Source organism: Leptodactylus fuscus, chromosome 6 (genome assembly GCF_031893055.1).
Source record: "Leptodactylus fuscus isolate aLepFus1 chromosome 6, aLepFus1.hap2, whole genome shotgun sequence".
Taxonomy (NCBI): Eukaryota; Metazoa; Chordata; class Amphibia; order Anura; family Leptodactylidae; genus Leptodactylus; species Leptodactylus fuscus.
In genome coordinates this window covers 91,252,524-91,269,959 of record NC_134270.1, presented here as the reverse complement: position 1 = coordinate 91,269,959, position 17,436 = coordinate 91,252,524, and the positions used below count along the sequence as shown (strand labels likewise).

General features: G+C 43.1%; 1 protein-coding gene across 3 annotated transcripts in view; it reads right to left on the bottom strand.

The window, feature by feature from the left end:
- The window catches only part of SULF2 (sulfatase 2), a 131,766-nt gene that overhangs the window by 18,761 nt on the left and 95,569 nt on the right, over positions 1-17,436 (bottom strand). For all 3 annotated transcript variants that reach the window (XM_075276776.1, XM_075276777.1, XM_075276778.1), the window contains 5 exons: positions 14,120-14,176; positions 7,847-7,976; positions 3,223-3,430; positions 2,493-2,712; positions 2,304-2,400 (listed from right to left, as the gene is read on the bottom strand). In XM_075276776.1, coding sequence (XP_075132877.1) covers positions 2,304-2,400; positions 2,493-2,712; positions 3,223-3,430; positions 7,847-7,976; positions 14,120-14,176 — 712 coding nt within the window. The remainder of the gene's footprint in view (positions 1-2,303; positions 2,401-2,492; positions 2,713-3,222; positions 3,431-7,846; positions 7,977-14,119; positions 14,177-17,436) is intronic.

The following is a 17,436-nucleotide window of genomic DNA, read 5'->3' as shown; positions in this document are numbered from 1 at the left end:
TCTTTCTATATACCGTGTGTGTGTGTGTGTGTGTGTGTGTATATATACATACAAATATAATGCATATTAATGATATATTCACAACACAACCTATAACTAAAAGTTAATTTTATTACATTGATCCAATTATGCACATAATATATCAACTAATTAGATGCCATTATCAGTTCTTTAATTACTAGTACCCGAAATTTCATTGTATCAAGTAATATCTTGTAATAATTAATGCTTCCCTCATAGTCTCCTGAATTATAATAACTCAATTGAAAAGCAGTTTCACTTTTCATTGGGATTCACATATTTTGTGTAGTGATACATTTAGATTGTGAAGTTTTCTTCATGTATCTACGCGCATGTAACCTTTGACTAGGATGCATGTGCTACGGTAGTTTTCTCCCAGCAAGTTACATTGAAAGAGGACAAGATACAGATGTGCTCTAATCTCAAGATATGCCGCTACTCACTGTCTGTGCATCTATAGATATATCTTACCTGAATACAGTAAGATGTGTCACAAGACAACAATAATGCATTTTGTTATAAATTGAATGAATATAAGTATTGGTTCTCTTTATTATGGTATATATTATATATATAAAAAAAACTTTTAAGAATTATGCACACGGATTGTATTTAATGTCTGTAGATTTATTGCATCCTGTAGCCAATTTATTCAGTTATTGATTTACCCAACCCCCATGAAGGGAGGGTTATATATGCTTTCTTTTATCCAGTCTTTTGAGTTACATGTCTTATTGATCTGAGGAAGAGTTGCATACTTTTGTATGGTTGCAGAAACCTGAAACGCATTATCAGTATCTTGTCTATAAATAAAACCTTCATGGACTATATCACCTGATGACCAGCTGATGTGCAACTCCAGTGGAAGGAGCGTGGAAACTGGTATTTTCTTTGGAGTCTGACAACTTTGACTCCATTACCAATTCTGCCCTACAACGTTGGAGCCTCCATACTGCTGTTAACAAGTGTACACTGCCCTCCTAAGAGAGGTTATAATGCCTATACAGATGTTATGACTTACACACAGTTGAGCACCCACTTACTAAGGATTTAGCGAGATTTAGGCCTCATATCTCATCATTGGTCCTGCACAAAGTGTGCCTTTCTCTGTTTTTATTTCTTCCCTTCTATCTAGCATCATGTATAAAATCTATTGGTTTACAAGCGCCTGAAGGATCTGGCCTATACATCAAATGGGGAACTTTCTAAGTATGCATGAGATCCTGGAGCTTCTATCCATGGTCCTCATATAATTTCCCAGGTGAATTCAAGAGCGAGAGGACTGTGATTAGGATGTGGCATGATTATCAAGGGAACAGCGTGACTGGGCTGAAGTTGCACCCTGTTCACCGTGACTACTTACGCTAGGATCACAGTAACGCTTCCTCTCCATTATTATGGTCCATTGGAGGACCAGAACAATGTAGAGGTGGAGCACTAAAATAACAGTAACACATGGAGTCACCCCCATTTCAGACAGACAATGCAACAGACTCTGGCGCAGATGTGAAACTAGCCTTAGGTACATTTACAAGTGACTTGCTGCAACAGAAATATTACAGAGGGGTACCAATGTAAAGGTCAATACTTGGTCCTATACATGATTGGGCCAGTTTATCGTGGAAAACCCACCTCACAAATTCTCTTTAAGATTCTGTACAGATTTGTTCTACATGTGACCTGTTTAAAGAGGACCTTTCACCATATCCGGGCACACGCAGTTCTATATACTGCCAGAAAGCTGACAGTGCGCTGAATTCAGCGCACTGTCGTCTTTCCCGATCTGTGCCCGGTGTGAAGAGCTTACGGCCCGGTACCGTAGCTCTTCTATGGTCAGAAGGGCGTTTCTGACCATTAGCCAGAGACGTCCTTCTGCCTCGCGGCGCCAATCGCGCTGTGTTGTGGAGCCGGGAGGAACGCCCCCTCCCTCTCCTGCTAATGCTCCATAGACGAGCATTAGCAGGAGAGGGAGGGGGCGTTCCTCCCGGCTCCACAGCACAGCGTGATTGGCGCCGCGAGGCAGAAGGACGTCTCTGGCTAATGGTCAGAAACGCCCTTCTGACTGTAAAGCGCTACGGTACCGGGACCGATAGCGCTTTACACCGGGCACGGATCGGGAAAGCCGACAGTGCGCTGAATTCAGCGCACTGTCAGCTTTCTGGCAGTATATAGAACTGCATGTGCCCAGATATGGTGAAAGGTCCTCTTTAAAGAGGTCGGAGTGTATATGCTTTCCTTTAAGGCTGTGCAGGGATTGTATTCAAGAGAAGAGCTGTTCTTACCTCATGGTCAATATGCAGCTTATGATCCTTCCAGGCCTGTAGCGATTTGTAGACGTCCAGGTCGCACTGCACAGTGTCATTAGGAAGGATGTGGCACCTGTGTTTGGAATGGGACATTATGCAAAGTGAGAAGATACAACCAGTCAGGAACAACCAGTAAATACAGGTTCTAGACCCCCAACCTCTCACCTGTGAGTCACTTTCACAGCACTGGGCATACCCAATTCATTTGTGATCCCTCCAGTTCCACTGAAGTCATCATCCTTATCATAGTCATCTGGCTCAGGTAGTTGCCGTTTGGTGAAGTTCTTCCTGAGGACTGGATCATATTCTTGCTCTGTGTCCATATTATGGATAGCACTGGACAAAGAGCGGAGGGAACGGTTCCTCAAATAATTGGTCTTGTACTCTGCAAGAACAAAGACGTACATAGATTAATTTGGAAGATTATCCTGTAGGGTGTTTAACTGTGTAGCCAGAGGAACATCAACAACGTGAATTCATTCTAGCTTATTTAAAAAACAAACAAACCAGTATGTCTACTAGATACTGCATGGAGACAACATAGGCCATTATTTCAACCTCCAACATGTATGATAGATAAAGTCTCCAGGCTGTGCACTGAATGTGCTATGGTACAGCTGTAAAAGATTTACCTTCTGTTTCTGCCTCTTAATTCTAATAAGATAACTAAGAAAAGAAAAAATAAAGTTGCGTCACAGCCTTCTCCAAACAGAAAGGCTGCTTCATAATGTGAGTTATTTGTACTATTCATGTATAGAAGTAAAACCTTGAAGTAAAACCTTGAAACAGCACAGGACTCACGGAAGTGTCATCATCAGTGTCAAATAACTGGAAATAACTATTTGCTTATGGTACCTTTGTATATAGTACATGGACATAATCCTTCAGGACTCACTTTTCTTGGAGAGCACCTTCTTGCGCCTTACAAATGGAGAGCTCTTGTAGCTGACAGCATCACAGTCGCATTCGTTGCGATTTCTTTTAGAATACCTGCTCATGAGATTGGGGGAGATGTTACTTTCAGGGGCTGCAGACAGATTTGCCAGTCTCTTACACTTGTGTAACCGCAGTTTTCCGGTGGAATCCTCCACGCATTGCCATTTCTGGAAACAGCAGAAAACAAGACTGAATCAAATCAACAGAAAGATGCAATAGTGAATGACATGATGCAGAATTTAGGCGCTCTCATTTTAATAAAATGAATAAACTCCAGAGTCCTCATAAATGTAAGGTGTAACTAAGCTTTCAAACTATTTTTAATTTTCTGGCAATTGAGTCATTAATACATTTTGTAATGTACTTTAATAAATTTTGACTCTTTTCTATAAAATTCTGCATTTCTTTATTCTTTCCCTTGTTTCTCTATTAATAGCTGTAAACCTGCTTCTCACTGTGTATGGTGTAGGGGCTTGGTGTGTAATACAGGGAAAATGAGGGTGAGGGTCGCTTTAAACAGTTATATCCCAGGCATTATAAAGTAGAAACATGCTTCTGGTGTAATATATTATTATTTCCAGAGCTATTGCATGCTGCAGTACTGCCTTTTTGTTCAACTGATGGTATCTCTGACAATAATATGGTAGAGCTGCAAACATAGAAGCATGTTTCTATGCTTGATAAAGTCAGAAATAGTTAAAGTTTCATTTTCCCTGCATTATGCAGCAAGATGTTATACCCAGAAAGATTGTACAACTCTCAATTTCTCAGAAAGGAGTCAAACTTTGTTAATAAATTATATCATAAAATGTATTAATGGCACAAATGTTGCCAAAAAATGAAAAGATTTTCAAAATTTTGGTTATACTAGATATTTAGCTACATTCACCCATCATTTATAGTGTACTGATATGCTCTGTCAACTAACCCATACTCCAGAACTGCATTCTATTCTATAGCTTTAGAGCTGGAATTTACCAGCAATCTCTGTTCAGAGTCTGCACATAGCTTTCTCTGGTGAGTTGAATTCTAGGCAGTGTTTGCATAAGAAACTGTATAGTATGACGCACTTGAAGACATTTTATTCAGTTGACAGACTTGGGCGCATCATTGTACTTAAAGAAGCAGGATAGTCACTTTGATAAACTATCTGCCATCCAAGCATTCTGATCTAGGAGTTAGGTGGTGTTAGGAGCAGCTCAAAACAAACAGGCTCCGGACAGCCCAGACAGACCATCCATAGAAACGATTGTTTGTTCCATCGATAAGCAGCTCTCAGTTTCTTTATTCACAATCTATATCAGGGGTAGGCAATTAATTTTCCCATGAGGCCACATGAGAAATTGAAATGGTTCTAGAGGACTATGTGCACTACGGCAAATGGGCGTTGACTCCGCCCATTCTCATCTATTTTTTCCATGTGCTTCCACACAGTATAATGCTCCTACAGTCACCCTAACATTATATGCCATCACATAAGGTTTCCCTATAAATGCTCCACAGTATTAAGTCCCTCTGTTCATGCCCCAGTTTAAACTGGCAGAAACTAGAGGGGAACATTAAACTGGGGCAGCTGGAGGGGAACATTAAATTATGAGGAAGCTGGAGGTGTTAAAACAGTGGCGGTAGTTGAAGGGGTCATTAAAATGTGGGCGACTAGAGGCAGATATGTCCCCCTACAGTTTCCCCACAGTTTAAAGTCTTCCTCCAGTTGCCCCCAGTTTAATGTCACCCTCCATCTGCCCCCCGAGTTTAATGTCCCCCCTCCTTCTGCCTTAAGTTTAACTGCCCCTTCATCTGCCTTCAGTTTAACTGCCCCGTACATCCTAGTTCCCCCCTCTTGCTCACACAGACTTTCTCTGATATCCTCCTTTACCTTCCATCGGTCTCCGTTCCCAGCAGCTTGCTCTTTCTGTGTAACACCAACCACACTGTCATGCAGTATCAGGAATAGCTCTGCCCACTAAAGAGTCTGATCACATGGTCATGTCATCATCAAAAGTCCTTTAGCCCTCTAGGATTTATCATCTACCTTTATCCTACCATTTAGCCTATACCCTATGCGGGGCAGTCAGAGATAGTTAGAGGGCTGGATGTGGCCCATGTGCCATACAATGCCCAAGGTCTCTGGTGCTCACACATCCTGCTCAACATATGGTATCTAGGGTTTCAGTGTGTGGTGACCTCGCACAACAGCCGGTGCTTCAGGCAGATGTAGGCGTTGCTGGAGTGCATTGAGGCTAGCAGCAGCTACTGTAGACTTGCCAAAGTGGGCGCAGAAGCGCTGCACTTTCACCAGTGGCTCGAGAACATTGTGGTATGTTTTTAAAGACCGTTGCACCAATAAGTTAAAAACGTGGGCCAGGTGTAGACCGTGTTGGAGGCTGGCAAGCTACAGAGCCACTACCAGGTTCCGGCCATTATCACACACGAAAAAATGCCTGGGCCTAGGTGCAGCGGCGAAAGCCACATTGCCGTCTCATCCAGGATGGCATCCCTCACCTCAGAGGCAGTGTGCTGTCTGTCCCCTAAGCTGATGAGCTTCAGCACGTCTCCCCATGCCAGTGTTGCGGCGTTTCCAGCTTGTAGCTGGGGTCGATTTAACGGCAGCGGAGGAGGAGGAGGAGGGTGGCGTTTCAGCACTCCTGCAAGGAATATTTGGCGGGGAGACAAGGCAGACTGCCACAGTTTGCGACCCAGTCCAAGCCTCAACTACATTTAGCCAGTGTGCCGTGATTGAGATGAAGTATCCCTGGCCACATGCACTTGTCCACACGTCGGTGGTCAAGTGGAACTTTGTGCAAAGCGCAGAACTTAGGGCCTGCCTGATGTTACGGGTCACGTGCTGGTGCAAGGCTCAACTCACCCCAAAGGCCAAAAAGACTGCTGGTGCAAGGCTGGACTAACTTAAAGGGCCTAAAACGCTGCTGGTAAAAGGCTGAAGTCACCTCAAGGGCCTCAATCTCTGCTGGTAGCTCAGATTTTGGGCCTCTAACTTAATTTGGAAGGGCTCACGTTAACGGCCAGAAAAGTGAATTTTGGAAGGTCTTACCACATCACACACACACACAATGACAGTTCAGGGTGGGTACTGTTGGATTTCCCATTGCCTATTCCATCTGTGGTTGTCATGGGCAACGTGATTTAAAGGGATGCTTGGTAATGTTTCTTTAGCTTACAATTTGGGTCTCTGTCCATCCAATTGGAGAAGAAAGAAGGTTTCCAGGTATTTACCCACTTTCATAGAGATTTTTTTTGAGTGTGGAAAGTGTGTAGTTGATAGGCTGTGATGGTGGGGTAAAACTGTGACTTGGGCTTGTTAGATGCCCTCAGGCATGCTTCCCCTGCTGTCCCAGTTGCATTCCAGAGGTGTTGGCATCATTTGCTGAGGTGTCATAGTGGACTTTGTGACCCTTGGTGAGTTGAATAGTAGTTTCCCCTGAAACTAATGTTTTTTTTCCCCATAGATTATAATGGGATTCTATAGTTGTTAGAATAGTCGAATATTGAGGGGCTATTCGAAACGAATATCGAATATTTTACTGTTCGCTCATCTCTAATAATAATCCCTCTCATCTAATAGCACTACTTATATAAAACCGTTCCTCCATTATAAATAATAGCCCCCTTGTATATATCTCCCCTCTTATAACCTTATAATAGCCCCACTTATTTGTAATTGTTCTCCCTTTTTAACGGAGACTATTATATGGGAGGTACGATTATACTATTATTTCATCTCTTATAATAACCCAATAATATATAACAACAGTTTCCTTATATGTAACAGTTTCCCCTTATAAATAATACTTCATCCTTACAATAGCCCCCTTATATTTAATAGTGCCCCCACTATAAATAGTAGCCCCTATAAATAATAGTTTCATCCCTTAACAGATCCCTTTCCCTTACCATAAAACAATAAATCTTGTACTCAACTTACCACGCTGCCACGTTGAGCAGAGTGGACGAAGATCCCTGTTGGAGTGGCACAGGTGGTGTGACGTCCTGTTAATTACTGGTGGTTCACTATAACAAAGGAGGGAGCGTTCAGCTTCTCGCTCTGCCGTGGAATTAGACTGTATCGGCGTGCACAGGACAGCACGCCATGCTGATACAGTAGTGGAGCTCCTGGGATTCAAGTCATCAGGCTAAAAAGCCTGATACTCCAAACCCTGGGGGCCCCTTTGAGGACAGGGATCCTGAGTAATTGCCCAGTTTACCCCTCCCCCCACACCAGCCCTGTATTTATGGTTCTGAATATGAACATGAAAAATGAAATGGAAAATAAATGTGATAAAATGAAAATTTATTCTGAATTCTGAATATGGTTTTGAATATGTAAAGGAGGCAGCACAGATTAATCCCTGATTCCTCTGGGTTTACATGCATCAACAGATGGGTTTCACCTGGTTCATATTTTTCCATTTTATTTTCCACTAGAGCTAGGAGTAGATACAGAAAATTCAGGGTAGTTTTAATTTGATCCACTTTCATTTTGCAATGTGATATAGACTTGGTAATATGAGTAGCAGCCATCAAATGTTGCAGCTGAATCTGGGCTGATCCTGGTCTGCACTTACCTGCCCCAGTTGCTCACAGGCTGTCTGGTACTCTGTTCGCTGACACAAGTCTTTGACACGCTGATATTTGGGCAAAAAATTCTCCTCCTGGGCATCCATCTTGTCTGTCTCCCTTTTATGCAGGAATTTCCTATAACAAAGACCGTGGGGGTTGATGGTTAAAGGATTTAACTAACTTTTTTTTTTTTTTTTTTTTTGGAGAATTAACAGTGCTGCAAATGGGGCCAAAAACAAAAATAAACAATAAATAAATAAATATTACCAATCTCAGTTCCACCATTTTCAGTAGCAACAAGTTCGGTAGCTTTACAATCCCCAGTTGTTTGTGTCAGATGACCTCTGCAGCCAATCACTGGCAACAGCAGTCACACATCTTCGCCAGTGGCACATGGCTGCTGTAATGAGCAGTCTATGAAGAGGTCACCACTGAGGCTTGTGAGACTTGCAACAGTCACTGGGTACAAACAAGATGGCAGTAATTACGCTAACCAAGGGGCCTGTTGCCAATTATGGAGGACCAGGGAGACATGAGTAGTTTTTTTTTTCTTCTGTTTAACACTATTGTCTCCATCATCAGTACTGTTAAGTCTTAAAGAGGACCTTTCACCACCTGGGGCACATGCAGTTTTATATACCGCTAGAAGGTCGACAGTGCGCTGAATTCAGCTGAAATCGGCTTTCCGTTCTGTACTGATGAAGAGCTAACGGTGCCAGTACTGTAGCTCTTCACAGTCAGAAGGGCGTTTCAGACAGTCAGTGAGGAACGCCCTTCCTCACAGTAGCGTCTATTGCGCTGCAGTGTGAGAGGGGGCGTTGCTTACCGCCCAGCGACGATCGGTGAGAAACGCCCTCGCAGTACTCGTCTATGGACGAATACTTTTAGAAGGGTAGGGAGGCATTCCCCACCACTCCCACAGTACAGCGCAATAGGCACTACCTAAGTCATTCCATGTCAAGTGAACCAATGATTTTTACCTCTATATTTTTAATTCTTTTGAGATTTTATTTGGTAATAGTGTGTCAGAGAATGCAAAATGTGAAGAAATATAATTCTAGACATTTTTTTAAATTTTTAATTGATTTTCAAAGTTCAGAAAAAGTGCGAATTTCTGTGTTGCCTGGCTTTACATTTCTTCTCATAACTCAGACTAGAAAAAAGATAGAGAAACAAAATAAACACCATTCTACTCAGAACTGTACATGCTTTCACCAGATATGTCACAAGAATATCTTCGTTAATATTTTACCCATTCGAATGTAAACGCAAAATTTTAAAACGCATTTCCGAAAAAAAACGTTTAATTTAAAAATTTCCAAAAATGCACGTGTGCCTGCTATGCTCCGGGCCACATCTGTACCAAAATTCAAGTTGGGATCGCGATCGATCATATTTTAAAATATAACTATTACAGTGTCAATTCAAAAATCTTGAATTCAGATCTGTTCAGCCTGTGGTCTAAAAGTGTGGGGTCTTTATTTATCAAATCTATGATTTTTAGATATTACGGTTTTATTTTATTATGTTACAGCTTATGCTAGGTTCACACCTGCGTTCAGCTGTCCGTTCTGTGTTTTCCGTCTTCTGCATGCCAGAAGACGGATACCACAGACCGGGTCCGGCCGTGAGCGTTTTATGCTCTCTGCCGCAAAACCGTTTTTTTTAATCCGGACACAGAGTACTGCATGTCCGACTCTGTGTCCGGATTATAAAACCTGGTTTCGCGGCGGAGAGCATAAAACGCTCACCACCGGACATCTTTCTCACCCATTCAAATGAATGGGTGAGAAAGACTCCTGCAGGTTTCCGTCTCCTGCTCTGTTTTATGCAGGAAACGGAAACCTGAAGTACGGAGTGCCGGGCGCAGATGTGAACGAGCCCTTAGAGGGCATTCACACTACCGCTGATGTCCACTCAGAGGTGTCCATGGTTATTGTCCATACAAGATTTTAGCAACAGACACTAGCTGGTCCGTTTGCAATTTCCATTCATTTAAATGGCATTTTATCTTGTGTCCTTTAGTGTCTGTTTACCATTTTTTCAAGCAGACAAAAAAATCCTACACGCAAGACTGTTTTGTTTTTTTTTTTACCATTGAGGTCTATGGGCAACGGACATATAACGGACACTAACTGATAGCCATCAGTTATTGTCCTTTTGTGTCCGTTATGATAGGTGTCCGGTTTTTTTTTGGGTTTTTTAACAGACACAAACGGTAGTGTGAACCCTACCTTAGAAGCAGAAGAGGACAAAGAAGAAAGCTTTGTTAGGCTGCATTCACACAGAGTAACGCCAGGCGTCATTTGTGTGTAATTTGTGTGTCTTTTACGGCCGTCATAAAACGTTTACATAGAGTTCTATAGGAAAAGACGCCCGTCATTTAGGGTGCATTCACACTGAGTAAACGCTAGCTTATTCTGAACGTAAAACACGTTCAGAATAAGCGGCGTCTAAAGCAGCTCCATTCATTTCTATGGGAGCGGGGATACGAGCGCTCCCCATAGAAATGAATGGGCTGCTTCTTTCACTCCGTGCAGTCCCATTGAAGTGAATGGGGAGTGCCGGCGTGTACGCTCCGGCATGAGCAGAGCTTGCCGTATACGCCGGCACTCCCCATTCACTTCAATGGGACTGCACGGAGTGAAAGAAGCAGCCCATTCATTTCTATGGGGAGCGCTTGTATCCCCGCTCCCATAGAAATGAATGGAGCTGCTTTAGACGCCGCTTATTCTGAACGTGTTTTACGTTCAGAATAAGCTAGCGTTTACTCAGTGTGAATTCACCCTTAGGGCTCAACCTGAGAATGAACAGGGATAGACAGTTAATGCAGAGCAGATGATAGGCCAGCAACTCTGTCAGTCATGTGAAGTATCTGTCCGCTGCAGAGTCAGGAAGTTAGACAGAGCTTCAGAACTTTCATGTTCTGACTACGTAGAGGAGGAGAGTTTGTTAAAACATCAGTTACAGGAAGCAGAAACCATCAAAGGGACTCAGCAATACCACATTTTCAATTCATGTAGTGAAACAGAAATAAAAACAAGGATTTTTTTCATTCAGCAATGACAGTGAAGTCCATGAAGTGGTAGAAGGCAGCACAAGATTGGCAATGGATGACATAACTAGTTCTGTGAATATGATCGTCGCTAATGGCTGGCTATTGGACTCTCCAAAGATTGTGAAAACGTAGAATTGACTTTTTTGCATCCTTCTGGTCCAGCACCATCCTTTTTGTATCCAAGAAAACCAGACATTTAAAAATTAACACAAATCAGATATTAAAGGGATTCCATCATTAAAATGACATTTTTTCTCCCTTCTTCCGGCGCTGGCTTCAAACTTCTGTGCATGCGCAGTTGGCTCTGCTGTCAGGCCTCGGGCAGAGCTGACTGCGCATGCCCGCCGCAATTTCCCTGTGGCCGCTTACACAGTAAACTGATGTAAGCAGCCATTTCAATGTGGCTGATTACACAGTAAGCTGGGGTAAGCGGCCACAAGAAAATGGCCGCTGGCATGCGCAGTCAGCTCTGCCTGAAGCCCGACGGCAGAGCCGACTGCGCATGCCCAGAAGTTTGAAACCAGTGCCAGAAGACGACGCAGGGAGAGGCCGTTCCAAGCGAAGATGGAGGAGGCGCTGGAGAGTTCTCTCACAGCATTGGGGACGCCCCCAATGCTGCGACAGAACTCATTTGCATACAGAATAGCAGCCTTTCTTAAGGCTTTTCCTACATGTTAGGGAGAAAAAAATTTTATTTTAATGATTGAATCCCTTAAACTCAGGGGGAGCCGAACACCATGACAGGCCGGACAAGATTATGGACAAGATTACATTTCACTCACTAGAAGGGACAAATTAATGATAAAAGGCCAGTAGTTTAAAAACTTCCTTTTAATTGTTTGATTAGTTCATATTTTATAGAATGAGGATGTAACTACTGTACTATTCTTCTTAATAAATTACATGTTTAGTGATATAATAAAATAGTTACATGTAGAAATAGACGTTAAAAATATTGGTTCTTTTAATCTTGTTAACATATAATTAGGGTGAAACTGTATTTAGAAAATCCCACTTTAGGATATGATCAGCTTTTTTCTTTTGGTTTGTTCAATGCATTCAGGTTGAAAATGCTGAACAAGTTGTGTTATGATTAGAGATGAGCGAGTACTATTCGAAACGGTAGTTTCGAATAGCACGCTCCCATAGGAATGAATGGACGCAGCCGGCGTCCTGCTGCTTAACCCCCTGCGCGCCGGCCACTCCCATTCATTCCTATGGGAGAGTGCTATTCGAAACTTCCGTTTCAAATAGTACTCGCTCATCTCTAGTTATGATGATAAGATGTATTTATTCTGGTACTTACGGTATTTGTTTTTTATGTTTCTTTATTGTTGCATATAAATGTTGAATTCAATAAGTTGTAATTTGAAAAGAAAAAAGGAAGAAGCTCACACAAACATAAAATCAGATGATTCAAGGCTTAAAAACAAACAAACAAACAAAAAAAAAGATCCCAATTTGGTCCCAAGTTGAAACCCTGTACAAGTATAACCAAAAACACAAGTAACACACATGCATTTTTTCACAATTTTAAAACATACGTTTTTTTCACAATTGCGCTTGAAATTTTGAATTTGATTTCTCCAAAACAAAATATAAAGAAACCTCGTCTTGTGACATATCAAATGAAAGCTGGTCCCGTTCTGAGAAAAATGATGCCTCTCCCACCTCTTTATCTTAATTGTAGCCTGAGATATGATAAAAAATGTAAAGCCATACCAGGCCAAAATTTGCGTTTTTTTTAAACTTTAGAAGTCTGTAAAAAATTAACTGATAAAGAAAAAAATTCAAAACTTTTAATTTGTAATTAACTTAAGTTGTACTTCATAAAAATAAAAAAAATCTTAAGACGTCAGGTAAAAAAATATTCATATTTGGATCACTTGATATGGAATGACCCTACTCTGAAGAAGGGCACTCCTGACTGAGAAACGCCCTTCTTACGGTGAAGAGCTACGGTACTGGTACCGATAGCTCTTCACCGGGGGCACAGAACGTAAAAACCAATCAGTTCTCCTGCGAACTACACAAAAAATGGGCGTCGGATATGCGCAGTACTACTCTGAATGGAGCGGAACTACGTATGGCTGAGATTTCAACTGCAGAAGTGCGATCTGGGCAGACAAACATCCAAGGAGGAGGAGGGCAGACTGAGCACAAGCAGTGGAGGGGCATGAACAGAAGCATGACGTGGGGAGGTGCTCGGAGGCCCTGGGGAACACCCAGGGAGCTCTGTAGGGGGTTAAATTAGCATAAATATTTATTGGGATTTCTAATGAAACGGCGGGGTGTCTTAAAAATATAAAGGTAACAGTAGAATAGCTTTTTCAAAAGGCTATTCAGAAATGTGCTTACTTAAAGGGATCCTATCTTTTAAACACAATTTTTTCTCCCCAACATGTCAGAATAGCTTTATGAAACGCTATTTATCTCCTACCTTTCCTTTTCTTCTCCGTGCCGCCGTTCGCCTGCAATCCCGGTTTTTCTCAGTATGCAAATGAGCTCTCTCGCAGCACTGGGGGCGTCCCCAATGCTTCCAGAGAGCTCTCCAGCGCCGCCTCCATCTTCTTCTGCGACGAGGTCTTCACCGCGTCTTCTTACTTCTAGGCCTCGGGCAAGCCGACTGCCTATGTTTGCTAGCCATGAGAAAATGGCCGCTTACAATACTGTGGAAGCGGCCATTTTTCTTGTGGCCAGCAAGCATACGCAGTCGGCTTGCCCTAGGCCCAAGGCCTAGAAGTAAGAAGACGCCGCCGGAAGAAGACGCAGTGAAGACCTCATCGCAGAAGAAGACGGAGGCGGAGCTGGAGAGCTCTCTGGCAGCATTGGGGACGCCCCCAGTGCTGTTTGAGCGCTGTGGCCCGCCCCCAGTGCTCAAAGAGAGCTCATCTGCACACCGACAAAAACCGGGATAGCAGACGAAGTGCGGCGCGGAGAAGAAAAGGAAAGGTAGGAGACGAATAGCCTTTCTTAAGGCTATTCCGACATGTTAGGGAGAAAAATTTGTGTTTAAAAGATAGGATCCCTTCAAAAATGAGTTTTACCAATGAGAGACTCCCTTTTAATATAATAAGTCAGACAAACATTTTAATAGTTAGTTATACAAGAAAAGAGAGGTTGAGACATATTCCTGGTATGAGATATAACATAGGTGTTTGCAGGTTCTATATAGTCTGTGCAGTTAATTACTTTCAACTTCTATAGACACATGACTCACCCACGTTCCACCAGAAAAGAATCTCTCCAGACTTTAACTTGTTTATGAACTTGAAATCTAGATAAAGGAAAAAAAATAATACCAAACAATGAGGTATAGTGCAGGCATTAAATCAACAGGCACAATTGTTTAAAAAAAAAAACAATAAGTAATGCACTCAACCTCCATGACCTATATGCACACTTACCATGCAAGACTCCATTGCTGAACAAAAAGTATTATCAAAGGTTTTTAAAATTTGCTCAGCAACATTTAGACAAACCTGTGAAATACTGGGAGAATATAGTCTGGACAGATGAGACCAAAATTGAACTCTTTGCATGACATAATACACACCATGTTTGGAGGCTAAAAGGCACTGCAAATCGCCTCCTTTGAGATATTCGAGATATTCAGTTTCAGATAGAGCGAAGACATATTGAAACAGCAGAGACAGTCACGGATGGTGTGTATTAGTGCAGGGGTGATGTCATGGGAAGGTGTGAATAACTGGGTGTCATCAGTATAAAGATGGTACCGGAAGCCAAATCTGGTGATGGTTTGTCCAATGGGGGCTGTGTAAAGAGAGAAGAGCAGGGGGCCTAGCACCGAGCCCTGAGAAACCCCAACGGCATGGGGAAGAGGGGAAGAAACAGAGCCTGTAAATGATACACTGACAGTGTGGTCTGAGAGATAAGAGGAAAACCAGGAGGGCGCGGTGTCCTTCAGGCCAACTGAGCAGAGCATAGCGTGGAAGTGTCAAATTCTGCTGAGAGATCCAGAAGAATAAGAAGAGAGAAGTCACCACTGGATTTAGCAGTTAGAGACTTTTGTGAGGGCTGTTTCAGTAGAGTGTATAGTGCAGAAGCCAGACTGTAAGGGGTCAAGCAGAGAGTTAGCAGAGAGATAGTGGATTAAATGAGAATAGTCCAAGCAGTTCAATATTTTGGAGATGAAGGGGAGGTTAGAGACGGGTCGATAGTTAGCAGCACAGTACGGGTCCAGGGAGGGTTTTTTCAGAGAGGTGATTTTCTCCACAGATGTTCAACACAACTAGAGCCCCGCTGAAGAAAACGTGTCTGTGGTGTGTGCAAGGGTTTCTGCCTCCTACGTTGTGCTTTTTGAGTGGAGGGGGGGGCCACCTCATCCAATGCACTTTTAAGGGTTTCATAATAGTGACTAGTGGCCAGATTGGGACAAGAGATTGAAGAGATTGGGGACAGAGGGGACTACAGAGTGTCTGAGAGGTGCTGAGTGTTAATAGCACGTAAATTCCTATATGTATGATGGGTAGATGTATCCTGTGAAGAGGGGAGAGCACTGATGGTGAGAGACAGAAGGTTATGATCAGAGAGCGGCAGAGAAAAGTTAGTAAATTTAGAAACCGTGACGAGACGATGGAAGACAAGATCAATCATGTTGCCATCTACATGTGTCGTGGAAGAGGAATGTTGCAGAAGAACAAAAGAAGTGGTTATTGAGAGAAACTGTGAGGCAGCTGGGGAGACAGGGGTGTCAATAAGGATGTTAAAGTCACCCATGATGAGAGAAGGAATTTCGCTGGATAAAAAGTGGGGAAGCCAAGAAGAAAAACGATCCAGAAATTAGTAGGGTAAGCCAGGTGGACGGTAGATCATGGCTACACGTAAGGAGAGTGGGTGGAAAAGTCTGATAGCATGGACTTCAACTGAGGGGAATGAGAGTGAGGGTACTGGTGGAATGACCTGTAAAATACACTGTGGCGACAGAAGTAAGCCTACCCCACCCACCCTGCCTGTTGTCAGGCCTAGAAATGTGTGAGAATTGTAGGCCACCATGAGAAACAGCAGCAGGAGAGGTCTTATCTGACTGCTGGATCCAAGTTTCAGTAAGGGCGAACATGTTGAGAGATTTTCTAAAGAATAGGTCATTAATATATTCTAGTTTGTTACACACTGAGTGGGCGCTCCAGAGAAAGCAGTTAAGAGAGACAGGAGAAAGATAAGTAAAAGGAATATGGTGAATATTGATGAGGTTTGTAGGCTATGTGTACAGGAAGAGGAAAAGTTAGTGAAAGAAGGAGGCCCGGGGGGAAGACACAATGATCTTGCTCAAATTGTGCCGCAACATTGTTTCTACTTTTGACTAGAGATGAGCGAGTAGTGAAATATTTTATATTCGTTTTGAGTAGACCCTCAATATTTGACTATTCAACCGATTATCAAATCCTATTATAATCTATGGGGAAATAATGCTCGTTTCAGGGGAAATCCAAATTCGATTAAGGAGAGTCACCAAGTACACTATGACACCCCAGGAAACGATGCCAACACCTCTGGAATGCAACTGGGATAGCAGGGGAAGCATGCCTGGGTGCATCTAACATGCCCAAGTCCCAGTATTACCCCACTATCACAGCCTATCAACTAGACACTTTCCACACTCAATAGAACCTCTATGAAAGTGGAAAAATACTTGGAAACTATCTTTCCTCTATATTAATATGGACAGAAACACAAATTTAAAGGGGCTCCATAAGGAAAAGTTTGCTGTATGAGCCCCACATATGCGTGAATAGCCTTTAAAAAGGCTATTCAGGCACCGGTAATTTTATTTTAAACCCCTGTCTCATTTTAAAATCAAACTATAAAAACATATAGGTAAATCACACCTACATGCACCCTGGGTGGTGATGCACAATCCAACGTCATCTTCTGGCACGCCTGCCTCTTCTTTCTTCTTCTTTCGGCGACGCCCTCCGGTCCTGGCTCTTCCCCGGCTTCATCTTCATCTTCTTCCAGCGGTTCAAATCCGATTGGTTGAAATCCGGCGCGTGCGCAGTAGTGCTCCCTCCAGAGCTACAACGCACACTCCGGCGGCACTGCCATTGAGAAAAATGGCGCCGGTGTGTGCCGTGTGCAGGAGGAGGAGCAGAGTGAGCAATCGGAAGAGGAGGTGGTGGACGACGAGGCCACCGACTCGACCTGGACAGGGGTGATGTCTAGCGGGGAAAGCAGTGTAGATGTGGAAGGAAGCGCAGCGTCAAAAAAAGGTGGCTAGAGGCAGAGACATGTCCAGAGGCACAGGACAGCTGCTTCACAGAAGCCAGGCCAGAGCCAGCAAAGCCCAAGTATTCCCTGTACTAGCCACCCAAAACTGACCCATCGAGTCCACGTCCCTCGATGGTGTGTAGATTTTTCAACGTATGCGCGGGGGCCAAACTGAGTGTGGTTTGCACACTGTGCAACTCAAAACTGAATAGGGGCTCTGAGAAAAGCAACCTGACCACCTTGGCCAGGCGCCGTCATTTGCAAGGCAAGCACTGGGCTCAGTGGGAGAGAGCAAACGCAGGACAATCG